Source organism: Schistocerca piceifrons, chromosome 11 (assembly GCF_021461385.2).
Source record: "Schistocerca piceifrons isolate TAMUIC-IGC-003096 chromosome 11, iqSchPice1.1, whole genome shotgun sequence".
NCBI classification, from domain to species: domain Eukaryota; kingdom Metazoa; phylum Arthropoda; class Insecta; order Orthoptera; family Acrididae; genus Schistocerca; species Schistocerca piceifrons.
Window position 1 is genome coordinate 30,994,271 of NC_060148.1, and position 27,119 is coordinate 31,021,389.

Consider the following 27,119-nt stretch of genomic DNA (forward strand, 5'->3'; position numbering starts at 1 on the left):
GAAAGACAAATGGAAAATGCTGGACATTTTATTATGAATTTCGGCAGCAGTTACATGAACAGGAGTCATGATGCATATACAACAAAAGAAGGCAAGCGAGAAAGGAAATTTTCAAGCCCGCACCAAATCTCGATCCTTTCGCACAAGACGAGATTCCGTATCGCATATACAGGTTCCCTGTTTAAGATGAGCTTGTTACCGAATTGAGCGCATCCGATCTTGTTGAGGTCATGGCATCGTCAATGCCACTCGTTCTCAAGCGCCTCAATTTAGGGCCGTGAAATGTTGTGGAGGGCGTAGATATAGCAAAACTACGATGTACATTTTTACAAGCGAAAGACATTAATTCGAGGACATATTTTGAGCCGACAAAACATGAGTAAATGCTAATTCAAGCTGTTACGAAAAGGTTGACAAGGAGGAATTAATCTTTCTTTTTCATTTCGTCCAATAATTGCATTTTGCGTGGTTATAACTGGATTAAACTGAAAGTAATTGCAACAGAACACGTCATTTACAAGCTAGGAGAGGAGGTACTGGCGGAATTGAAGCTTTAAGGACAGGTTGTGAGTCTTGCTTGGGCAGCTCAGTCGGTTAGATGGTTCAAATGGCTCTGAGCACTATGGGACTTAACTTCTGAGGTCATCAGTCCCCTTGAACTTAGAACTACTTAAACCTAACTAACCTAAGGACATCACACACATCCGTGCCCGAGGCAGGATTCGAACCTGCGACCGTAGCGGTCGCGCGGTTCCAGACTGTAGCGCCTAAAATCGCTCGGCCACCCCGGCCGGCCGCAGTCGGTTAGAGCACTTGTCCGTGAAAGACAAAGGTCCTAAGTTCGAGTCTCGGTCCGGCACACAGTTTGAATCTGTTTCACGTCATTTACCTGTCGTGCTCTGATTGGGTATTTACAACCAGCTGTCGAGAGTTTAAAATAACTACATGCGTACAGCCACATAAAACTAATCGTGACTGGTAGATGGAAGACTGGGATTCTGTGGTAGAATCCTCAGGAAATATAATCCACCCACGGCGGATGTAGTTAAACCCTCGTTAGCATTGCTCAACAGCCTGGAGCAAATACCAACTGGGATTTTACAAGGCAATAATACGGACTGGTCTTCTTTAATTTTCTTCATTCTTACAGGATTCACTCAGTTTCCGAACCTCTGTTTCTTAAACCAGTACTGTTAACTGTAACACATTTGACTTATTTTTTAACACAGTCGCCAGTAGATGAAATGTAGCTTTGAAGTCCAGTGATCGTAAAGTCGTTGGTTCAAATCTTGTTGGTAGCAACTTGTCTTTTACTCTTGTTTAAATTCCATGCTTCCTAACAGATGGAAATGGTAAATTAACAAATACTGAATCATAATTTTGTAATATAAATGTAAAGACAACGGCTGTAAAAAATGGTAAGGTGAAGGTGGTTGTTTTGAGAAATTGTACAGTAAGATATATCAAGTAAATTAATTGTGATGAGTCACTGTTTTTAAATGTTTCCAGACCAGTGATATGTTTTTAAAATCGTAAATTTCATTCAAAATTTTATTCTTAAGGATTCATCAATAAAAATAATAAAGACTAAAAAGCACAGAAATTATTTTATGATTGAGCAGAATGTAAATGTAACTTCATTCTCGCCTTAATGCAGCCGTTAAACGATTTTGAGGATGACTCTTAACATTTCTACCACCACAGTACGACGTAAACTTTCGTTTGGGTCTCTACATTGTTTAATCCCTTAAATAAATATTCGCATTTACCTCACCATCAACAACAACTTCTGAAGCGCATTTACGTTCAGCGACATATTCAGAATCTTTATCTGAGTCGCAGTTATCCACATTATCCTCAGATTCGAGCAAATCCCCCCTGGAAAGCATTTTCCTCACACGAACACCATGTTTTTCTATTATTAGCAACCGTGTTTTCGGCAGTTACCACTGTTTACATGAGGATATAGTGACAAATTTCCCACTGTGAGAATCTGAAATCGGAGCTACAAAATCTGGGCTTGTCGTGGAACTGTCATCTAATATGAATAAAGCACATCACTTAGCATGTTTTACATACAATAACTCTGTTTCTCATCCACTATCCTTTACCACTGTTTGCAGCCGAGGTCTTCATATCAGATTCCTATTTTTAATTACTAATTGCAAGGAAATAAAATCTGATACATATTTGAAATGCCTTATAGTCAAATGGAAAGTTAATCCATCAATAATACTCATCAATCTCTGCACATAAAAAAGTATTTTATGTTCGGTGTGATGTTTCATATTTTTGTACCAAATTTTAATTTATTGTGAATACTCGCATTTTAATGCGATTAGTAATTAAAAAATAGATGTTATTTTTATTAGACAATTATGATTCAATATTTGTTAATCAACATTTCCATTTGCAAATATACATCGAATTTACATAAAAGTAATAAGAATTGGTACTAACGATGTTCGAACCAATGACTTAGCGTTTACTATTTACCTTACGCGTTCGTCTAGCAAATTTGAAATGTTTTGCAGTTAACAGCGGTCGGAAGACTAATTTTTAAAGGTCATTTTTCTAGTTCTTTGAGAACTGCATCATACTGCTTTACGAAACTGGTGTCCTTCGTATTCTATTAAGTATGAAGGAAATCAAAGAAGATGAGTCTGTAAGGTCCTTTCGTGGGAGGAAATAGGGAAGATCCGAAGAAGAGCAGCGCATTTCATCAAAGGATGGTTAGTAAGTGCGAAATCCTCACGGAGATGTTTATGGAACTCCAGTGACAGCAGCTACAATGGGGTATTGTGCATCGCAAAGACGTTTACTAATGTAAATTCCGTAAGCGCGCGTTCCTAAAAGAGACAACCGATATACAGGCTGCGTCAAAAAGAATCATCCGATTTGGCACGTCTATATTTCTGAAACTAATAAATATATACAGTGAATTTTATTGTTTGATGAACGGGAAACTCAAAAAGTTTTTTCCATACCTTTTCATAGATGTTCAATGCACTCCCCCCTCCCTTGAGATGGACGGCATATTTCAGTGTGGTATTCAAATTATTCCCACACTGCAGCGAGCATGTCTTGACTTACAGCTTCCACAGCTGTTGTTATGCGATGTCACAGTTCATTCATTATTGCTGATACGGACGCACATAAACAGAGTCTTTTATAAAACTCCACAAGAAATAATCAGACACACTCAGGTCCGGTGACCTTGGAGGCCAGTAGTGTAACGCTGAATCATCTGGTCCAGTGCGACCGATCCATCGTTCAGTAATCCTTTGATATAAAAATCCTCACAACTTGATGCCAGTGTGGCGGTGCCCCATCCTGTTGGTAAATGAAGTCGTTCGAATCAGTCTCCAACTTTGAGAAAAGAAAGTTCTCAAAGATATCGAGATATGTGCTCCCTGTGACAGTGTTCTCGGCATAGAAAAATGGACCATACATCTTTTCCCGTGAAACTGCACAGAACACATTAAATTTTAAAGAGTCCCACTCCTGAAGGAGATTTTCACTCTGCAGCGGAGTGGAAGGTAGGAGACGAGATACTGGCAGAAGTAAAGCTGTGAGTACCGGGCGTGAGTCGTGCTTCGGGAGCTCAGATGGTAGAGCACTTGCCCGCGAAAGGCAAAGGTCCCGAGTTCGAGTCTCGGTTGGGCACACAGTTTTTTTCTGCCAGGAAGTTTCAGTCCCTCTCCTGTTGTACAACCTCATGTGGTTGTTCCGCCCCCATATTCTCACATTTTGACGGTTCTCTTTCCATTTAAATAGTATGTTGCCTCGTCGTTAAACATTAAGCGTGGAAGAAAACCGTTATCCCCCATCTTGCCGAGAACGAAATTATAGAACTCCAGAAGTTGTTGTTTGCCACCCCCACGAAGAGCTTGCGAATTTTGTACGGTTTCATGTGTAAACGTCAACACACGCGAGACAGACATCGGTGGCATGTTGCTGCACGGCGAACGGATTTCTGTAGATTCCTTGTGAAAGTGGAAACGGCCTTGCCGCAGTGGATACACTGGTTCCCGTCAGATCACCGAAGTTAAGCGCTGTCGGGCGTGGTCGTCACTTGGATGGGTGACCATCCGGGCCGCCATGCGCTGTTGCCATTTTTCTGGGTGCACTCAGCCTCGTGATGCCAATTGAGGAGCTACTCGACCGAATAGTAGCGGCTCTGGTCAAAGAAAACCATCGTAACGACCGAGAGAGCGGTGTGCTGACCACATGCTCCTCCTATCCGCATCCTCAACTGACAAGGGAACCTCCCTATCGCACCCCCCTCAGATTTATAAATTGACACAGTGGATAGGCCTTCAAAAACTGAACACAGATAAATCGAGAAAACAGGAAGAAGTTGTGTGGAACTATGAAAAATAAGCAAAATATACAAACTGAGTAGTCCATGTCTAAGATATGCAACAACAAGGACTATGAGAGCCGAGGAGCGCCGTGGTCCCGTGGTTAGAGTGAGCAGCTGCGGAACGAGAGGTTCTTGGTTCGAGTCTTCCCTCGAGTGAAAATTTTACTTTCTTTATTTTCGCAAAGTTACGATCTGTCCGTTCATTCATTGACGTCTCCGTTCACTGTCATAAGGTTAGTGTCTGTGTTTTGCGTCCGCACCGCAAAACCGTGCGATTAGTAGACGAAAGTACGTGCCTCTCCAGTAGGAACCGAAAATAATTGATCGCAAGGTCATAGGTCAACACAGGAAAACACATCTGATATATTCTATACGACACTGGTGACGGCATGTGCGTCACATGACAGGAATATGTTGTCGACCCACCTAACTTGCACACCTGGCGAATGGGTAAAACAATTCTTCTACCTTGCCCAATTTAGGTTTTCTTGTGGATGTGATAATCACTCCCAAAAAAGTGCTGAAAACATAAGAGTTTGTGACATAAACTGCAACAAATGAATGCAAGAGTTTCACAGTCGCACAGTTTTCCCTGTGCTCTGTCAAAACACATGTTTTTTTACGTTTTCAAATGTTTCCGTGTGCAGACCGTCAAATCCTGCATATGTCCAAGCAAATCTGAACATGTCCTGGAATTTTGGAAAGCGAAGTTGATTATGTGTGAGTGCCTGAACTTTGATAATTGTCTGAAAATAAAAAATTAAATTTTTTGCTCGAGGGAAGACTTGAACCCGCGCTAACCACGGGACCACGGCGCTCATACGCCTACATTTTCCTTGATGTTGCCTATCTTGCGCATGGACTACTCAGTTTGTATATTTTGCATATTTTTTTCATAGTTCCACACAACTTCTTCCTGTTTTCTCGATTGATCTGTGTTCAGTTTTTCAAGGCCTATCCCTGTGCCAACTTATAACTAAATCTGAGGGGGGTGCGATGGGGAGGTTCCCTTGTGAGGATGACACGGCGGTCGGATGGTCCACTTGTGGCCTGAAGACAGAGTGCTTGTGAAAGTACGGCGGATGCGTTCGACGTCTGTGTCAGACTCTCGGGGACGGCCCGGCGATTTTCCTTTACACAAGCAATCTGTTTCTCGATATTGTTCATGCCGTCGTCTAATGCTCTGCGCTGTAGGAGGATCCACAGGGTGGGTGGTGGTAGTTTCCTTTGAGACCTAATTGCTGAGGTCATCGGTCCCTCGGCTTACACAGTACGTAGTCTGACGCTAAAGGCAACACAGACACCCATGCCAGAGGGAGGACTCGAACATCCGGCGGGAAAGGCCGCGTGAACCGTGGCAAGGCGCCCTCGGCGTTGCTACCCCTCGCGGCGGAGAATCTACACCATACCTAGAACGAAAGTCACGCTGAACAGGTATTGTTGACCCGCTCTGCGCAAAACGTATAACACAAAACGCTTTCTGTTGTCCCGACACCATTTTTACTAAAACTGTAGTGGGCGCACACTGCTGCTTCCAAGCGCGAACAACGTAAAACTCGGGAGTTTGCTCTTCCCAACAATACATTGTTCACACACATATCTCAAGTAACATAATAGTTATATGTTTTTTATTCCAGTCGTCGATCACAATCTCAATTCTTTAGACGATGACCGGTTTCAGTCCATAATGACCATCCTCAGATCAAAAATATACAAATATATACACCTAGTGAGCATTGTGTCTTTCAACATAAAATAGCAATACGTATCACAGTATACTATCATACAACCAGGGAAATGTACAGATAAAATATGGCAAAACGTACCTTTTTGTACACCATGTCCTAAAGTGCTAAGGCCATATTGGCATCGTCAAAACCGCGTGACCGCTACGGTCGCAGGTTCGAATCCTGCCTCGGTTCAATGGTTCAAATGGCTCTGAGCACTATCGGACTCAACTGCTGTGGACATTAGTCCCCTAGAACTTAGAACTACTTAAACCTAACTAACCTAAGGACATCACACACATCCATGCCCGAGGCAGGATTCGAACCTGCGACCGTAGCAGCCGCACGGTTCCGGACTGCGCGCCTAGAACCGCGAGACCACCGCGGCCGGCTCCTGCCTCGGGCTTGGATGTGTGTGATGTCCTTAGGTTAGTTAGGTTTAAGTAGTTCTAAGTTCTAGGGGACTGGTGACCACAGATGTTGAGTCCCATAGTGCTCTGAGCCATTTGAAGCATCGTCAAAACATATAAGTATAATCAGCATAGCATCGTCATATAGATCTAAAAAATAAGGTGTAGAATAGGGCACATCGTCCACTCAGTCATTATTGCAACTGGCTACAGAAGTAACAGTAGCCACCAGAAATCTGTTTGCCTATGGTTCAAATGGCTCTGAGCACTATGTTACTTAATATCTGAGGTCATCAGTCCCGTAGAACTTAGAACTACTTAAACCTAACTAACCTAAGGACATCACACACATCCATGCCCGAGGCAGGATTCGAACCTGCGACCGTAGCGGTCGCGCGGTTCCCGACTGAAGCGCCTAGAACCGCTCTGCCACACCGGCCGGCGTGTTTTCCTATATCCTCCCTAGATGTCGCTACTGTGGGCTTAGATGAAGTCATCATTAACGTAACAAACATAATCTGATAAAAAACACATTATATAAAATACATGTAGCAGACCTTTAAAATTGATAACTATCATGGAAACCAATTGTGATACATTAAAAGACGAATATGGCCTTAACACTTTAGGACATGGTGTAAAAAAAATATACGTTTTACCGTATTTTATCTGTAAATTTCCCTGGATGTATGATAGCATATTGTGATACGTATTGCTGTTTTGTGTTGAAAGACACACTGCTCACTAGGTGTATATATTTGTATTTTGTAGATCTGAGGATGGTCATTACGGACTGAAACCGGTCATTGTCTAAAGAATTGAGATTGTGATCAAAGACTGGAATAAAAAATTAAAAAAAAATTTGACAGTATTGGATCCTGTTTGTATACGCGACTATGTCGTAGTTGGTGAATAATAGTCATGATTTTTTTTCAAAATCGGATGACTCTTTTTGATGCAACCTGTATTGCTTCCTCCCACTTTCTCTCGTGGAAAGACTATGGAAATAAAATTCGAGCTCATGCGGAGGCTTAACGATGGTCGTTCTTTCGACACATACGCGACTGGCACGGAAAAGAAGGAAGTCAATGTTACACACCATTAGGTGCCCCATACTGTTAGTAAATGAAGTCGTTCGAATTAGTCTGCAACTTTGGGAAAAGAAAGTTATCAAGGATATCGAGATATGTGCTATGTGTAACAGTGTTCTCGGCATAGAAAAATGGACCACACATCTTTTCCCGTGAAACTGCTCAGAACACATTAAATTTTGAAGAGTCCCTCTGTTGTTGTACAACATCATGTGGTTGTTCCGTATCGGAGGCTTGACAGTGGTGGTTCTTTCGACACACTATTCGCGACTGGAACGGAAAAGGGGGAAGTCAAAGTGGTAGGTGGCTTGCGGGGCATACATGTAGCTGTAGAGTGTAGCTGGACCACGTGTTAGTGTACGTGCGCGCACGCCCCTCCTGTGTGTACTGACGGAAGCGCCGTGTGCCCCGGTGCCGGCCTTGCTCTCGCCACAGACCGCCTGCACACCGAGAGCGGCTACATGTCTTCGCCCGAGCGGGGCGGTCCCTCGAGGGCTTACGCGCCGCCGTACGCCCCCGCCGGCGCCTCCGCCTACGAAGACCCCTACTACAGCCAGTACGCCCCGAGGTCCGGCTCCATCACGCCCGTCATCGACGAGGAAGCCAGGTATGTAACTCACTTCTACTCCGCCACAACTAGATACATGAACAGTACGAAAAGCTGACAGCCTGACCTGTGCTATAAGGCGCTTCTGTTAAAAAATAGTGTGTATCGTAAGTAAGAGCGAAAATGGTAACGAGTTACTCTGGGGCTTCAGAATATGCCTGCGCGAAAACTACAAATCATACAGAAAAGTTTTTAATTCACGTTACAGGTGCTGAGTAGGGGCACTGCAAACGTCAATATCTGCTTGCAGGTCATTGAAGCTGCTGACACGAATTGCCTAGGAAGGCATGACAGCAGCCCACTTTTGTAAATCTATTCACTGCGTCGCCTATCTGCAGGCGCTAACTAATTCGATGCGACAACATGGATCAGATGATTCCTCTACATTTTCTGACGTACTTGACCCCTAGTGCAGCTACGCCCTGTGGTTTATTACGAATCGAAACTTGGAAAGACATGTCCACAAATTTTTCTGTACGGCTTGTAGTTTTCGTGCAGTTGACTACTGAAACGTCAGAGGTAGTTATGAATAACCCGGTTAACGATAACAGCCACAAAAAAGGTTCTAGTTAATAAGGGTCCTCAAACGTGATAATCGTCAATGTGCGGTTAGGACCCTGCACTAACTTCTATATGAACAATTGTTCTCATTAGTAAAAATCTGTAAACTTTTCGATCACGTTCTCATCCAGCTAGGATCGAATTTCACCCATGGTCTACATTAACTCCGTCTTCAGGCCACAAGTGGCCCATCGGAACCATCCGACCGCCATGTCATCCTCAAGCTGAGAATACGAATAGAAGGGGCGTGTGGTCAGCACACTGCTCCCCCGGTCGCTACGTTGGTTTTCTGTGACCAGAGCCGCTACTATTCGGTCGAGTAGCTCCTCAATTGGCATCACGAGGCTGAGTGCACCCCGAAAAATGGCAACAGCGCATGGCGGCCTGGATGGTCACCCATCCAAGTGCCGACCACACCCGACAGCGCTTAACTTCGGTGATCTCACGGGAACCGGTGTATCCACTGCGGCAAGGCCGTTGCCCTGAGTCATATATTACCCCCAAAAAATACGACGAGGAGCAGCCATGGTCAGGGAATACAACAAGATCGAACCAAACCCTGAACTACCGGTACACATGGATATACCTGATCTGAGTACCAAGGGCCTTCGTTCAAGATATCCTCCTCTTGGTCTCGACAGCCTCACTGGGTCTGACATCAACTCTTGCAGCAGAGAATGGCTCCAGAATGCCCCAACAACTTGCCACCTAATGCCTTGTATTACTGAGGCATTACCTGGCTTTGATCAGCCCGTATGTCTGTTTCCGAGACCGGAGCCGCTATTTCTCAGTCAAGTAGCTCCTCAGTTTGCCTCACAAGGGCTGAGTTCACCCCGCTTGCCAACAACGCTCGGTAGACCGGATGGTCACCCATCCAAGTGCCGATCACGCCCGACAGCGCTTAACTTCGGTGATCTCACGGGAACCGGTGTATCCACTGCTGCAAGGCCGTTGCGCCATGATCTACATTAACAAGAAATACAACAATACTTCAGCAGTTATGATTTACTGTGCACTCGTCCCTGTTAAAGGTGTTCCGCGTGTCATCCTCGCATTCGGATGCAGTACTGCACTCGTTCTCGCAGATAGTTACGAATTCTCTCAAACACCTCCTCGTCAATGTCGACAAGACTGTAAAATTCGCTGCTCCATGTCTTCAACCGTAAAAGCGGGAGTGCTGTACACCTGAATAATTCAGACGTTCCGAAACAGAAAAACCCATAGGATTGGGGTCAGCTGATCTTGGAGGCCAAGGTACAGGCCCTACTCGACTTATCCATCTTGGCGCCTCAGATGTCGTCTAGTATTAGGAAATATGTGCCCCATCATGGATATACCACATTCCCCAATGACGGGAAACTGGTGAAATTTGAGCGCAATTAAATGAAGACGTGATCGAAAAGTATACATTTCAAATACATTCGTTCTACCTAGGTCAATATTTCACTCACAAATCTCTAGCGGATCGTAACCACACATTCGCAGTTACCTTGCTAACACCTCGTTTTACTAGAACGATTTTGATTCTGTTACCAGGTATTTTAACGCTGTCAGTTGTCGCTATCAATTATGATACACAGGGTCTCGCTACTAATAGTTCTCAGCCACATTTTGTCTAGTTCGATAGGTATCCGGAATTTCGTGTTTGCCACGAGTAAACGGAATTAACCCCAAATAAATACTGCTCTTCGAGAGTTCCACGGAATAACAAGGATCAACCGAAAACGTATTTGTTTCTCGTTACAAGCATTTTTTAAAACTGAAATCTTAAATGCCCGTTCGATACAGCCGACCAAAATTATTGTGGCGCCATATTGTGTTTAATGACAAGAGCTTTCCAATCTTTCGGTGTCTATCTGCTGTTGTGGACTGCATTAGAGGGATGTATAAAATTTAAATAAATGTTACAATGAGATACAGCGTTGCAATGCATCTTTTTAATATTATAGCTTCGTACTGTGAGCAGCAGGAAAATAATTAATTAGAAAATAATGTTTTTAGAGGTTTTAGGTTACCTCTTGTTTCGTGCTGTTTCCTCTCGGATACTATGGCCCACAACCAAAGCAAGAAAACATTAAATGACACACATTCTTTTTCTGTTACAAAACAGTGTACTTTGTGGATTTCAGCTCTTCTGATTGATTCGTGTCAGTAGAAGAATAATGGAAGATTTGTAGGCACGCCTTAATGCAAACGCTTTGTTATCCCTGAACTAGTTTCAGCGATAACTCGTCTACATCAGTTTCCATACTTTTACTTTTTCTGTACCTTATATGCCACTACTTTCATAACCTGTTGTGTTTCAACATACAGTACCTCGACTTATTAGGCGACTGTTTTGAAAACTTCATTTTAGTGCTTAAAAATGCAGTTAATGAAATCTTTGTGTATGTGTAGTTCCTCTGAACGTCACTTACTACGCTCACTTCGGGTTCCCAAAACAGATACCCAATACCGCTTCTGGTTCGCCATGTAAACACACCATTGTCGATTTTAAAAATGCGGTCTCAGCTATCGCATTTCATGATCCATAGCCGATTTTTGCTTCCATGTAAACGCTTTATCGTTTTTGAAACGTGTTTACATTGTTCCGTTTTATATTTTAAAAAATATCGGCCAACAAGACGGAGTGACTGTTTTGTGCAGCGAAACAGAAGAAGAAATATTAGATCGAGGAGGAAGTTATCCATACTCCATACTGAACTACAGAGAAACAGATACCGTGTTGATTAGATCGGAAACCAGAACAGCCGAATACCGGAGGCCATTCGTGTAATACAGTAAGTCGATTGGAAAACGTATATTTGACCGGATGTGCAAAAGTAATTCAGGCTTTAATATGAAGAAGCGACTGCGGAAAACGGTACCCGAAATTCTATTTTCGTCTTCGGTAAATTGTGTCGCGTGTAAATGTAGTAAGTGATAGCCACAGTAATTCACGTAAACTCTTTGCCGTCACACGTAGTTCTGAAGCTCTGTGTTTCAGTTTCGAACGTATCGTGCAAATTAACGTGTGGTTAAAAAAATACTACAAATTAATGTGGTTAAAACGTTGAACTAAGCGTATCCTTTTACAAATAGTGCCTATGTGAATTAATATACAATGTAATTCCCGCACTCCAACTGCAAGTCGAAAATTAAGAAGCAAAATACGCTCTAATTTCGCATTGTGCGAAAGTGTTATAGTCAATAGCATCAAGAATCTCGTCATAAAGTGCCACACGTTTGCGTTTGTCATCAGGACGCAGAGCTTGTAACAGCTGTAACTTGTACGGCTTCATAACCAACCGACGTCCTAAAACACGCAAAATTGTTGTTGTAGGCAGTTGTAACTCCCGACTGGCACGACGAGTTGATTTTGAAGGACTACGTCGGTGAGGAGTTTGAATTCTTGCATTTTCTTCAGGAACACGATGGCGGCCAGAACTCTTCCCTTTACATACACATCTTGTATCTAGAAACTGTCGATACCATCTGCGAATGTTCCACCCATTCGGAGGATCAATTTGGTACCTAAACCTGAAACGTATTTGCACTGTAATCACGTAATTGCACTTCGCAAAAACTCGAGAACACAAAATGATTCCTGCTGCGGAGTAGCCATTTTAAACTATGGCCGTTACCAAGCAAAACAGAAGACAACCGACACCTAGCGGTTGCCAATATAAACTAGATTGTGATTTCGTTTCTCCAATAGCCGAGACGAGGCGCAGCGATCGATAGTTTGAACGAAATAATACTTTGTAATAAGAAACACCCTGTATTAGTCACCTTCTTTGTAGATAGTTTGGAGCTGGTATCAGGAAGTCACGTAACACTCCACCGTTGTCATAAGTCAAGGCACTGCAGTGGTGTGTTTGCAGTGCCAAATCAGCACAGTAACATGGTCGACGTGAAGATTAACAAAATAACAGAAACGAGATATTCTCGCGCCCATGACAATGTCGTCAATGCAGTTGGCCGATTTGTTGGAGTATCAACGCGGGCTGCCCAACGTGTCTCCAAAGGATGATGTTCCACTGGCACCCATGTAACACGGTGTAACAACAATGATCGTAAAAACATCCTAACCCACAGGGACTGGAGACGAATGTCGAGCCTTGTCAATGACAATCGGTTTAAAAGTTGACACGAATTGCTGCTGTTATTGAATAATGATGTTCTGAAATGAGGTAAGTGAAGACATGTATTCTGATATATAGTTTCATATGGAAACGACTGGTTGCTTAGACGAAGGTCCGAAGATTATAAAATATTGTTCGAAACTAATCATATCATCAATAAATGTACAAGTGAAATGGTAAGAAAAGAATAAGTCTTAAATTTCAACATGTTTGCGGAACTTCTTGCGGCGAATATAACTGAAATGGTGGTAGTTCAAAGATTATTGCTTTTTTTAAACACAGAGTGGTGTAAACAATAACAAATGTCAATGAAGATTTTTGTGACGCCGCGTCAGTCACGTCTTATTATCACGTTAGCGGCTGTGGTTACCACTTTCCCCCTCCACCTTTCCAAAATAAAAATGCAACGTAATTTATGGATGCTCCCATTACAGTTAATGATAATTTCAAATGTATAGTTTAATACAATTTCCTTATAATGAAAACAGCCATATAATTATTTTCTGTTACAACAGAACTTGAGAATTTAGCTCTTAGAATTACGAGGTGCATTCAAGTTCTAAGGCCTCCGATTTTTTTTCTAATTAACTAATCACCCGAAATCGATGAAACTGGCGTTACTTCTCGACGTAATCGCCCTGCAGACGTACACATTTTTCACAACGCTGACGCCGTGATTCCATGGCAGCGGCGAAGGCTTCTTTAGGAGTCTGTTTTGACCACTGGAAAATCGCTGAGGCAATAGCAGCACGGCTGGTGAATGTGCGGCCACAGAGAGTGTCTTTCGTTGTTAGAAAAAGCCAAAAGTGACTAGGAGCCAGGTCAGGTGAGTAGGGAGCATGAGGAATCACTTCAAAGTTGTTATCACGAAGAAACTGTTGCGTAACGTTAGCTCGATGTGCGGGTGCGTTGTCTCGGTGAAACAGCACACGCGCAGCCCTTCCCGGACGTTTCTGTTGCAGTGTAGGAAGGAATTTGTTCTTCAAAACATGTTACCGTAGTGCCCTTCAGAACGCAATGGGTAAGGATTACGCCCTCGCTGTCCCAGAACATGGACACCATCATTTTTTCAGCACTGGCGGTTACCCAAAATTTTTTTGGTGGCGGTGAATCTGTGTGCTTCCATTGAGCTGCCTAGCGCTTTGTTTCTGGACTGAAAAATGGCATCCACGTCTCATCCATTGTCACAACCGACGAAAAGAAAGTCCCACTCGTGCTGTCATTGCACGTCAACATTGCTCGGCAACATGCCACACGGGCAGCCGTGTGGTCGTCCGTCAGCATTCGTGGCACCCACCTGGATGACACTTTTCGCATTTTCAGGTCGTCATGCAGGATTGTGTGCACAGAACCCACAGAAATGCCAACTCTGGAGGCGATCTGTTCGACAGTCATTCGGCGATCCCCCAAAACAATTCTCTCCCTCTCTCGATCGTGTCGTCAGACCAGATTGTGCGAGCCCAAGGTTGTTTCGGTTTGTTGTCACACGATGTTCTGCCTTCATTAAACTGTCGCACCCACGAACGCACTTTCGACACATCCATAATGCCGTCACCACATGTCTGCTTCAACTGTCGATGAATTTCAACTGGTTTCACACCACGCAAATTCAGAAAACGAATGATAGCACGCTGTTCAAGTAAGGAAAACGTCGCCATTTTAAGTATTTAAAACAGTTCTCATTCTCGCCGCTGGCGGTAAAATTCCATCTGCCGTACGGTGGTGCCATCTCTGGGACGTATTGACAATGAACGCGGCCTCATTTTAAAACAATGCACATGTTTCTCTCTCTTTCCAGTCCGGAGAAAAAAAAAATTTGAGGCCTTAGAACTTGAATGCACCTCGTAAACTGAATACTAAACGTCAAAGTTTTCATCAGGACTTGTTGAAAACTATTTTAACATATTGAGTTTTCATACGCATTTGCGAAAATTAGTGGTAGAATTCTAGGGGCTATGTTATAAAGTACGCATGATTTTTTTAAAATATATGTTTCAATAAGTTAAACCCGTTGCCAGAATTCCCATAGTAAAAGGCATATGGAAGCAAACTGAAATAAGTATACACTAAATAACTTTTACGAAAACACTCGAGTGTGCTAGCGACATGAATCATTATAGCAGTTTTCGCGCGAACGCTGGAACCGATTGCTATGGACATTTAGAGTTGGGTACCTCATAAAAGCTTATTGCTCACTGCGGCAAATAAAAGTTGATATCTCTAGTGGACCAAACAATGTCGAATCTGGACAGTGGCTGAGTGGAAGGCCAGTAGTGTAATCTGACAAGCCGCTATTGTGCCTCCTTTCAAACGATGTAAGGCTCTCTGTCACCGACGGCCCCCACTGAGGCATTTAAACCGATGGAGATAGTTCCTTGATGTTTTTTACGTGTTTTTCATACCGTGACTCGGTTCCCCTCGTTATCGTGAATGCGAACCAGGATGTTTCTTTGAACATTCTCGCCGACCTTTCTTTTACGTCTTCATGGTGATATGCTGCAGGCGCTCGTCTTTCCCAAGGCATGTTCACGGGGCGGCACTCATACGTTCCTGGCACCTCGACTACCCCCCTAACTCATCATATCTCAGTCCCATAGATAAAAGTCTGGAACTATTTGGAACAGCGGATGAAATGTAGCAATCAACGTCTCCGATGCTTTGTAGCTCTTCAGGATCCAATCATGAGGGAATGTCTTCATCTGCCTGAGGAAACTTATGGACTCTCTTCGCCGAATTGGCATCTTTATCAAGGCCAGAGGTAGTGTTAATTGGTATCTGTCTGATGTCTCCAGGAGTGTGATTCCATGTCACGTCCGTCACAGATCGATCACTTGTATAAATGTGTGTTGCACGTGAACCGTCGGATTTGACACCAGATTAAACAATTTATTCGAATCGAAGGAACCTTCAGCGAATAGCTGTCATTAATGCTATACTATAGTGTCAGACCGTCCAAGAACTCGGAAGTTCTCGATTCGAACGTATACTCGAGAACTGACGTCGAGTATTCGAACACCACATACGAGAATAAAACCTGCCATTTCATGATGCAGACTGATTCATGTCGCTAGCACACTCTAGTGTTTTCGTAAAAGTTATTTCGTGTATACTTATTTCAGTTTGCTTCCATATGCCTTTTGCTATGGGAATTCTGGCAACGGGTTTAACTTCTTGAAACATATATTTTAAAAAATCATGCGTACTTTGTAACATAACCCCTAGAATTCTTCCACTTATTTTCGAAAATGAAAACTCAAGATGTTAAAATAGTTTGAAAACTTTGACGTTTAGTATTCAGTTTAATTCCAAGAGTTAAATTCTCATAAGTTTCGTTGGAACAGAAAATAATCATTTGGCTGTTTTCATTATAAGGAAATTATATTAAACTGTACATTTGAAATTAGCATTAACTGTAATCGAAGCATCCATAAATTACGTTGCACTTTTTTTTTTTTTGGAAAGGGGGAGGGGGAAAGTGCTAACTACAGCCGCTAACGTGATAATAAGACGTGACTGACGAGGAGTGGGAGGTGATTTACAACGCGGCGTCACAAAAATCTTATTGACATTTGTTACTGTTTACACCGCTCTGTGTTTAAAAAAAAGCAATTAACTTTGAACTACCACCATTTCAGTTATATTCGCCGCAAGAAGTTCCGCAAACATGTTGAAATTTAAGACTTATTCTTTTCTTACCATCTCACTTGTACATTTATTGATGATACGATTAGTTTCGAACAATATTTTATAATCTTCGGACCTTCGTCTAAGCAACCAGTCGTTTCCATATGAAACTATATAACAGAATAGTGTCTTTGAATTACATGTGTTCACTCACCTCATTTCAGATCATCGTTATAACTATGGACACTCGACAGATAAACTTAACGATGTAGCTATCACAAACAAAGTGAAAAAAGGCTATGGTGCACAGAGGAAATAAACACAGATAGGCAATTGATTGCAATTAAATAGTAATTATTCTGGTATCGATTGCGGATTACCGATGTTGGTTTCACGTCAATTAATTTTTCACAATGGATTATTCTTACGATTAATTCTTTCAGTTTTTCCTCTTTTGTTTATAGCTTGATTGCGGAAAGATGTCGGGCCATTCCCTAGCACTCATCATAACGTCGGCACAGGACATTTAGTGTCGATGTGTTTTGTTTACGATTGCTGCCAACATTGGCGAAGATCAACGAGTAATCTTGAGTAGCAGGCGAAGTCTTGTGGTGTTTGTGCGCCAATTCGGAAATACATAACGTAACAAGTGAGTTTGAACGTGAATGTCTCCGTGGTGTTCTTTTACTAAACCTCGATACTTCTGCCGTAAATTATACCCCAGCTTTCGATCGGTACGAGGCGCGCAAACCCCCGAATTATCAGTACTTGAATAATATAAGTGAACGTTATTTCTTATCAGGAAAGTTAAAGGACACAGCTATTTAGGGAAATGCTTTCTATATCTAAAAATAGAGACATAACTTAACAATTAATCGAGTATCCAGAATGAGATTTTCTCTCTGCAGCGGTGTGTGCGCTGATATGAAACTTCCTGGCAGAGTAAAACTGTGTGCCCGACCGAGACTCGAACTCGGGACCTTTGCCTTTCGCGGGCAAGTGCTCTACCACTGGTAGAAAGGCAAAGGTCCCGAGTTCGAGTCTCGGTCGGGCACACAGTTTTAATCTCCCAGGAAGTTTCATATTAGCGCACACACCGCTGCAGAGTGAAAATCTCATTCTGGAAACATCCCCCAGGCTGTGGCTAAGCCATGTCTCCGCCGTATTCTTTCTTTCAGGAGTGCTAGTCCTGCAAGGTTCGCAGGAGAGCTTCTGTGAAGTTTGGAAGGTAGGAGACGAGGTACTGGCAGAAGTAAAGCCGTGAGGACCGGGCGTGAGTCGTGCTTCGGTAGCTCAGTGGTAGAGCACTTGCCCCGCGAAAGGCAAAGGTCCCGAGTTCGAGTCTCGGTCGGGCACACAGTTTTAATCTGCCAGGAAGTTTCAATTAATCGAGTAATCGATTGTTGAGATATGATTAATCGATTCGTTTAGGCGTAAATATCTGAATAGGTCATTAATCGATCCTTACTCATAATCGACCATCCATAGAAGCAAACCTTCCGATCAGATGGCTGAACCTATCCGTCGACGTTTGTCATACAACAATGGGACAGGACTCTTTAGCGACTAAGGAACGACGAAAGACGTATAAAATGATGGTAAACAGTGGTCTCGTCAGTGGGTTTGCAGCCAGTCTCGACACGGGGTAACTCGTTGACAGCTGTAGCAGCGAGTGTGTGGTGTGTTTTGCAGCGACACGGAGCTGCTGGATGATTCGTACAGCCTGTACGGCGTGAAGCTGTCCGCCGCCGGGGGCAGAGGGGGCGGCCCGCCGGGTGCCGCCCCCCGGGGGCCGTTCCCGCCTCCGCCCCCGGCCGCTGCCGTCGTCCCCTACGATGCCACTCGGTAACCACAACCATATCCATAACCACGCCCCCTCAGTAGTGGCGAGGGACTGCATCCGCCCGTAGCTGCCTTGCTCAGCATGCCGTAGCAGGGGATACTAACTGCTCTCACCTCTACGATTTACCCTTCCACGGCCCTCCCTCCACGCACCATCATCCCGAAGCCCTACTAAAACGACGATGAGTATTATAACTTTTTTTTTATTAGCAGGTTTTACAAAGAGCGCTTACCTGTCATAGTATTTAGTAAATTTGCTTAAATTAATGGCAACATGCTTCAACGTATAAGCTTCCCACCAAGCAAAAAATGCGAATACAAAAACATATAGTATGAGTGTACGTAGAGCATAAAGTACTAGTTTACTGATTTGAGATATGACGCGTCCTGCTCTGCTCATAAGAAATGGCTGTCTTCCTGTTGTTCTGATAGAGGAGAACCCAGCACATCCCAATACACGAAACTAGTGCGAAGCTTTAACTACCACCGCAAACAATAAAGTTACGTAGTTATTTTCGTTTGCTCGTTTGTAGGTACATGTCTACAGGTCTGGTGCACACTGAAGACCCCCGCCACAGTATGGTAGCACGCCGCTAGATTCAGGAGTGAATCCAGGCTCTGTTCTGGGATTCACAGTTTGTTACTGTTTCTCACCCTCCCACCCCCCCCCCCCCCCCTCTCACCCCTCGAATATACACTGACTGTCAAAAAAAAAGTGAAGCACCCAAAGACGTGGTCGGATGTGACTGTAACTTTGTACACGTACACAACTTCAACGGATATGTAAATGATTTGAACTTAAATTCTTCATGACAGGCCACCAGAGAGCATTTATGTTGTTCGGATTTAGTGTTGTTGCCACGCCAGGTATCGTATATAAGGAGCTTGAGCAGCGTCAAATATTGTGACAGTAGCCTGATGTTGCACTGCGTGGGATGTGAGAGCAGGCATATTCCTTGTCAAGATTGCGGTCGATCTCGTCTGAACACCACAGTGGAGGATCCTCATATTGTACACCAACTGATGTCCGCGCCTGCCACCCGAGAACAAGTAACGGACTCTACAACATTCTGTGTCATCCCAACCAATGACCGGAGACTAATAGCAACCAGACTACGAAATTACTGCCTCACGCGTGGGCTGCCATTAACACCATAACACAAACGACTGTAATGATTATTAAATGGACACCCTATCTGCAAACAGGCGTTCATATACTTCATTGGGGACATGTTGAAAATATGTGCCCCGACCGGGACTCGAACCCGGGATCTCTTGCTTACATGGCAGATGCTCTATCCATCTGAGCCACCGCGGGCACAGAGGATAGTGCGTCTGCAGGGACTTATCCCTTGCACGCTCCCCGTGAGACCCAACTTCCCAATATGTTCACACCACTACGTTCGTAGTGCGCCTAATAGATGTTTGCCCGTCATACTCATTACTCGTGGAAGGCTAATCTACCAAGTCCCGTACGAGTTCGGGCATAGCGAGTGCATTCGCAAAAGAAGGTCAATGGCCTGGAAACCATATTTTAACTATATATGACGGTAGTATCAGTTCCCGAATGAACAGATACCGTTGATGACTATGCAGCTTTGCTAGAATGAAATGATAATTAAATGGACACCCTAGCTGCAAACGACTGTGTTTGGCGTGGTGCTATTACCAAGAAACATGGGCTGCTGATGAATGGCGATGCATTGTTCAGAAACGAATCGCGGTCCTATACCACCTCTGATGAGCATGTTACGGCGACTCGGGGAGAAGCCCCTTGCTTAAAATGTTTTGGTGAGGCAAAAGTGATGTTTCTCCTAGCGTCATTGGGTATTACTTGCGTCATGGTTGGCAGTCAATGAGGGATCTCTAACAGCATGACACAGACATCCTAGGTCCTCATGTGTTACCACTCATGCAATAGTATTGTGGTGCCATTTTCCAACAGGATAATGCTCATCCACATACTGCATATGTGTCTATGGACGGTCTGTGTGATGCTGAGCTATCGCAGTGGCCAGCAAAATTCACAGTTCTGTCCCTGACAAAACGTGTGGGAAGAGCTGTGACAAACTCCATTCCAGTGCCAGTAAACAGGTTGTCAGGGACCAGCTACAACAACTGTGATCCAGTTTGCCTCAGGAGAGGGCAGAATTGGTTTATGACACCCTTCCCAACCGAACCATGGCATGCATCCAGACCTGAGGGGTTGCAATTTCATACCGGTAAGTGGGCTCTATTCTTCGTAAATTTGACCCAGTTTCATAATTACTGCAGTAACATCGCATACCGTCTCATGCCATTAAGTGCCATTCGTTTCCTCCTGCCCATTTTGATTGTGTCACGAGAGGGCAAGCTCATTGACACAAGCACATGCTGAAAATTGTCATGTGTTAACCGTAACGTGTCAAGTTCTAGAATTTTGTGCCATTTTCAAAACTCTTGGTTTTCACATGCTTAAATTCTCAGAAAGTTAGCAGTGAAATATGGAAATTATAAGGGAGATTCAAAAAGAAACGAGGCAGGAACATAATTACAGAAACCAGTACCTGTATTTTAGAAGTACTGACCCTGGCTGTTGAGACACTTGTCCCACTGTGACACAAGGCAGTGAATGGCTGTCTCATAAAATTCCCAGTGCTGCGATGTCAACCAGTTCCGCAAGTACAGCTGCACGTCGTCGTCCGAGGTGAATCGTTTGGCCCTCAGAGCCTTTTTAAGGGGACCAAAAATGGCGTAATCACAGGGAGAGAGCGGTCTGGACTGTATGAGGCGGTGGCTGACAACTTCCCATTTGAATTTCTGCAGGAGTGCCGCTACTGCATTGGTTGTATGAGACTTTGCATTATCATGGAGCAGAATGACCCCACGGCTGAGATTGCCTGGTCGTTTTGATTTGACCACTTGGCGAAGGGTGGTCAAGGTTTGCGAGTAACGCTGGGCATTCACTGTTATCAGCACTGCAGGAAGTGAATCAGAAGGGGGGCATCTTGGTCAAAGAGGAACGTCAGCATAACCTTTCCTGCACTCGTGTGGATGGCCTTGGCATTTTTTTTGTGGTGGTGACCCTGAATGCTTCCACTGGACACTTTGTCGTTTTGATTCTGGTTCGAAGTGATGACACCGTGACTTGTCTCCAGCCACCACTCGTGCCAGGAATGCACTCCCTTCCCGAGCATAGCAGTGCAGATGAGCAAGACAGTGGGCCATTCGACATGCTTCCTGGTGTGGTTGAAGACTGTGGGGCACCCACTGGTCACACACTTTGCGCACATGCAGCCGTTCCTTCACGATGGTGTGAACATTTGTGACACTCAATCCGACGACGGCGGCTACGGCCTTCACTGTCACTCGGCAGTCCCGGGTAATGAGTGCATCCGCCAGCTGCATGATGTCATCGATAATGCACACTGTGGTGTTCCAGGCTATGCATCATTGGCTAACGACACCCGTCCTTCCCTGAAGCGCTTGTTCCACGCCTTGACCCTTGCAAGGGACATGCAGTGTTCACTATCCACTTGCGACATTCGTCGATTAATGCCTGTTCCTCACACTCCTTCCGCTGTCAGAAAACGAACAACACCTCTTTGCTCTTCTTTTGATGCCTCCATGTCACTCTTTGCAATGCGACTGGCAGCGTTGGATGATTGATGCATGCTGCTGTCAGCTCTGTATAGTCATGTGACGTGCACGCATGCCCTCTAGCGACCGGTCGCGAACTTCCACGTTCTGGTCGGAACCACACCTTGTTACACACGCCACGATATTACCCTCCTGTCACTGGTTTGCGCGTTCCAGACTCTGGCTCGTTTCTTTTTGAACACCCCTCATAATATACACTGATGAGCCAGAACATTGTGACCACCTGCTTAATAGCTTGCTTGTCCATCTTTGAAACAAAACACACCACTGATTCTGCGTATCATGGATCCGACAGTTTGATGGTAAGTTTGTGTAGGTATATGGCATTAGATGTCTACGAGCAGGTCATGTAACTCGCGTAAATAACTGGCCACTGATTTGCGTATGCGGTGATGGTGGCCGATAGCAACCCAAATGGGTTTCACAGGCGAATTTAGTTACCGAGATATCAACACGAGTACACTGTAATGCTCCTCAAACCACTGTAGCACAGTTCTGGCAACGAGACAAGGACAGTTGTATTGCTGAAAAATGCCATCGCCATTGGGGAAGACATCGAGCATGAAGGGATGCACGTGGTTCGCAGCTATCAGCGTGTCTTTTATTACTACCACAGGTCCCGTGCAAGCGGATGAGAATGTTTCCCATAGCATAATACTGCTCCCACCAGTCTGCATCCATGGTGCGCTGCACGTTTCGAGCCACCGTTCACCTTGATGATGGCGTTTGTGTAGACGACCATCGACCTAGTGTAGCAAAAATGTGATTCAACCGAAGAGTCAACACGTTTACATTGATCGACGATCCGATCCCGATGGTCCCATGCCAACTGCAGTCGTAACTGACGACGTTTGTATCAACATGTGGACAAGTACAGGTAATCTTCTGTGGAGCTCCAATTCAACAATGTACGATGAACAATGTCCACCTATATGTGCACCAGCATTGTGCTCTTTCAGCAGAGATGCCATGGGTCACCATCTATACTACTTTACAGAGCAGACAAGCCTCCGAACCCGACGTTCTGTGAAGCGCCGTGGACGTCGAACCATTTAGCACCTGGTGGTGGCTGCACTGTCCTTCTACCTCTTTCCGTAGAAGCTCATGACAGTAGCGTGTGAACATTCGACCAGCTTCGCAGTTTTCGAGATACTCGTTCGCTGGCTCTGCCTAGTAACAATCTGTCCTTTATCAAAGTTGCTTATCTCAGTGGATGTCTGCCCCCCGGTAGCTGAATGGTCAGCATGACAGATTGTGAATCCTCTGGGCCTGGGTTTGATTTCCGGCTGGGTCGGGGAATTTTCTCCAGCCAGGGACTGGGTGTTGTGCTGTCCTCATCATCATCTTATCACCCTCATCAACTGTAGGTCGCCGAAGTGGCGTCAAATTGAAAGACCGGCACCCGGCGAACGGTCTGCCTGACGGAGGAGGGGGGCTAGCCATATGAATAAATAAATAAAATCTCAATGGATTTCCACATTTGCAGCCCACTAGGGTGGTCCCCTGTCCGTGTCTGCTCCGCTGACATACTTTTGTTACCACATCGCATGTCTCCAACCCCACCAGGCGGCATTCAACATGGCGGTGAGCGCGGTGGTCATAATATTTTGGCTTATCAGTGGTATATAAAAATATAAACACTTCTACTAAAATGGTATTTTGTAGGTGTAAAAGGAAAGGTCATAGTCCGGCCCCCCTCTCCCTTCCTGGATCAGCACCTGACCAAAACAAATGCCACAGTCTGTTCTAAAATGGTAATTTGTTTTCAGAAGCACTAGATTATAGCAGCTGTGTCAAATGATTTCTTTAACGGTCTTGATTGGCCTGACAGCTACGGCATTCAGGCTGTTACTAACACAAAATACCATTTTATGAATGGGCTACAAATTTTGTTTCGGCTCCTCTAGCGTTGTGCTATATTGTGATGTGGGTTTTCAGTGTGTAACAGGGCTGCTGTTATCCACCTACATACAAACAAACAAATAAGTACACAACATTATTTTTTCTAGGGGATAATTAAAATTTTTATGACGATTTTACATTAAAAAAAGAGTACATTCCTGAACCACATGACTGTATCTTCAGGCACCACTACCTTAAATCCAGCTGAAATGACAACAAATCTTATACTCCTTTAATTATGAGGATTATCCAGTTTCATATATTGTGGAGGCTACAAAAAGATGGGGGTGTATTTGAGTCACCTGTTAGAGAGTGCAAAATATCTCTACAGATCATTTTGATTGCATGTGGGTTTTCAGCCACAACATTTTTTTTATGTTTTGGAAGAACAACATTATTACTTAGCTGACTGAATATTTAACATTTTTTAGTATTAAGGTTTATTACAGTGGCTAAAACAGTTTTGACTGAACAGCCATTTTCAGTAGCACGTATATAACAATTTTGCATTACTGTTTAGTTTTATCCATGAAACCATATTCAAACATCTCAGAAAAGCATACTGAAAGACTAAAAGTTTTTCAAAATTAACAATACAATTATGTGGGTACAGTTAACCAGTTACACAATTTGGGTCAAGAAGATCCCTTACTATGTACCATTGTATTAAATACACTGTGTCATATGCAGGCATATAAAACAGACAGTTCACAGAAAAATATATACGGGGAGGGGGAGGGGGACGGGGGGGGGGGGGCAGGGGGAGGAAAGTACAAAACTGTGAACTCCTGACTTCGTGGCACAATTCTTTGCAACTTAGCAGTGCAAAATACGTAGAAAATGCTGACTTGCGAACACTTGAATCTCATGAAAGACAAGTGTCGTCATTAAAGACATGTTGGAATCTGAAGTGGTGCAAAGCAATACACTTAAATGATGTAGCTATGTGATTCTTACAATGGAATGGGCCCTATCTATGAGGTAAGGCATGTACTGTCAGTGTTCACAGCTTGTTGGCCTTCTCTGTTGCTGCTGTCCCACATTTGTTTCTGAGTGTAACATGGATGCCTTGAAACCTAGATAAGGAAGTTATTACTACTAAGAGTCCCTTGTCAGAGGCTACAATGTTTCATTCCAGGTGATACACCGTATGCGGGGTTGTATCACTGTGGCTTGTCAATTGGCAGCAGATTCTGCAGGACCCGCATTCAGCACATCCTGCAGAACCTGCATTTTGTAAACAGTCAGCCACAGCTGCGTTTTGATGACATAACACACTAATGTTTAAGGCACTGAAGTTCCAATGCAGCCTATCAAACTGACTTCCTTAGAGTCTGCAGGTGGGAGCCTTTTACCTGATCATTAGCGGCAAACTGTCTTCCTCATATGTTTTACATGTTTCCATTGATCAAGAACAGCTGATGTCACACTGCTACTCTATTGACATCTGGTACTGGACTGTGATACACACAACAAAACATCCTTTGCACACTAATAATCAACAATAGCCTAACAAACATGAGATTTTCTTCTGGATGGGCTTCATCTTAATACCTTAAACTTTTAGTCTTCCTTGACTGAACAGTTCTGGAACAAAGTAAATGACAAAATTTATGATGAGAACTTTGTTGACGAGTGTACATTCAGATCTTGATGTCACATACACTGATGACAATTTTCTTATTTGCCAAAATATTGTGATAGTTTGTCAGGGAGCTCTGCCAATAAACCTGAGAACTAATTTTTCATCATCTACACCAGGAGAAACTGAACAGTCACAAGCTTGACACTGGCATTGAGTTAAGCCCATATCTGTATCAATTTTTAATCAAGAATACAGTGACATGAGACACTACAAGCTGGCTAAATTAATTTTTCAACTTCACTCAGTGCCCATTTAATAGAAGAGCATAGAGAAGTAATGTTTTCAATCAAACATTTTGAATGACTGGCCAGGAAATGTTCCAAATCTCGGGCCATTCCACATCTCAGCCCAAAATCTGACAGCTTAGGGTAGTATGAGATTTGTTATGCTTTTTCCAGTTGGACATGTAGTAAAACTAGGAAATGGTACTAGTACTTTAGTCACTGGTACTGATTAATTATACTCCTATTGTTATGGGCTACTGCATGTGGGAAATCTCATTATGAAAGATTTATTTTTTCTTCCACATGTTACAAGTGGCAGTCCAATTGAAGGTTAGGCATAAGATAACAAGATTTCATGTAAGAGGACAGTGTCCTCTTCATTGCTCATGTCATACTGCTCCTAAATTTTCAATCGGTTCCCTTCTACAGAAGCTGCAATCAGTCATCTTCTACACAAGAACTGTGCTAATTTAGTTTTGGGAAACAAGACAATAGATATAAGCTATGTGATCAAAAGTATGTGGACACCTCCAGAAACATAAGTTTTTCATATTAGGTGCATTGTGCTGCCACCTACTGCCAGGTACTCCATATCAGCGACCTCAGTAGTGATCAGTCATGAGAGTAGAATGGAGCGCTGCATGGAACTCACAGACTTCGAACGTGCTCAGGTGATTGGGTGTCACTTGTGTCATATGTCTGTACGCGAGATTTCCACACTCTTAAACATCCATAGGTCCACTGTTTCCGATGTGATAGTGAAGTGGAAACGTGAAGGGACACGTACAGCACAAAAGTGTACAGGCCGACCTTGTTGTTGACTGACAGGCAGACATCTATCCAGACCATCACACAGGAATTCCAAACTGCATCAGGATCCACTGGAAGTACTATGACAGGCGGGAGTTGATAATACTTGGATTTCATGGTTGAGCAGTTGCTCATAAGCCACACATCACGCCAATAAATGCCAAACGACACTTCGCTTGGTGTAAGGAAAGTAAACATTGGACGATTGAACAGTGGAAAAACATTGTGTGGAGTGACGAATCATGGTACACAATGTGGCAAGCCGATGGTAAGGTGTGGGTAAGGTGAACGCCTGGTGAACATCATCTGCCAGTGTGCGTAGTGCCAACAGTAAAATACGGAGGTGGTAGTGTGATGGTGTTTTTCATGGAAGGGCTTGCACCCCTCATTGTTTTGTGTGGCACTATGACAGCGCAGGCCTACATTGATGTTTTAAGCACCTTCTTGCTTCCCACCGTTGAAGAGCAATTCGGGGATGGTGGTTGAATCTTTCAACATGATTGAGCACCTGGTCATAATGCATGGCCTGTGTCAGAGTGGTTACATG

At 43.8% G+C, this 27,119-nt stretch overlaps 1 protein-coding gene, 1 non-coding gene and 2 pseudogenes across 2 annotated transcripts in view; 2 read left to right on the forward strand and 2 right to left on the reverse strand.

The window, feature by feature from the left end:
* Positions 1-27,119, forward strand: part of LOC124720446 (coiled-coil domain-containing protein AGAP005037) — a 992,798-nt gene that overhangs the window by 767,930 nt on the left and 197,749 nt on the right. Inside the window, exon 8 of the mRNA XM_047245796.1 lies at positions 8,030-8,201. Within this exon, the coding sequence (XP_047101752.1) occupies positions 8,030-8,201 (172 nt within the window). The remainder of the gene's footprint in view (positions 1-8,029; positions 8,202-27,119) is intronic.
* Positions 3,998-4,115, forward strand: LOC124720641 (annotated as a pseudogene).
* LOC124720620 lies at positions 9,127-9,244 on the reverse strand (annotated as a pseudogene).
* Trnat-ugu lies at positions 19,597-19,671 on the reverse strand. Its single transcript has one exon. It is a non-coding gene; the product is annotated as a tRNA-Thr (tRNA).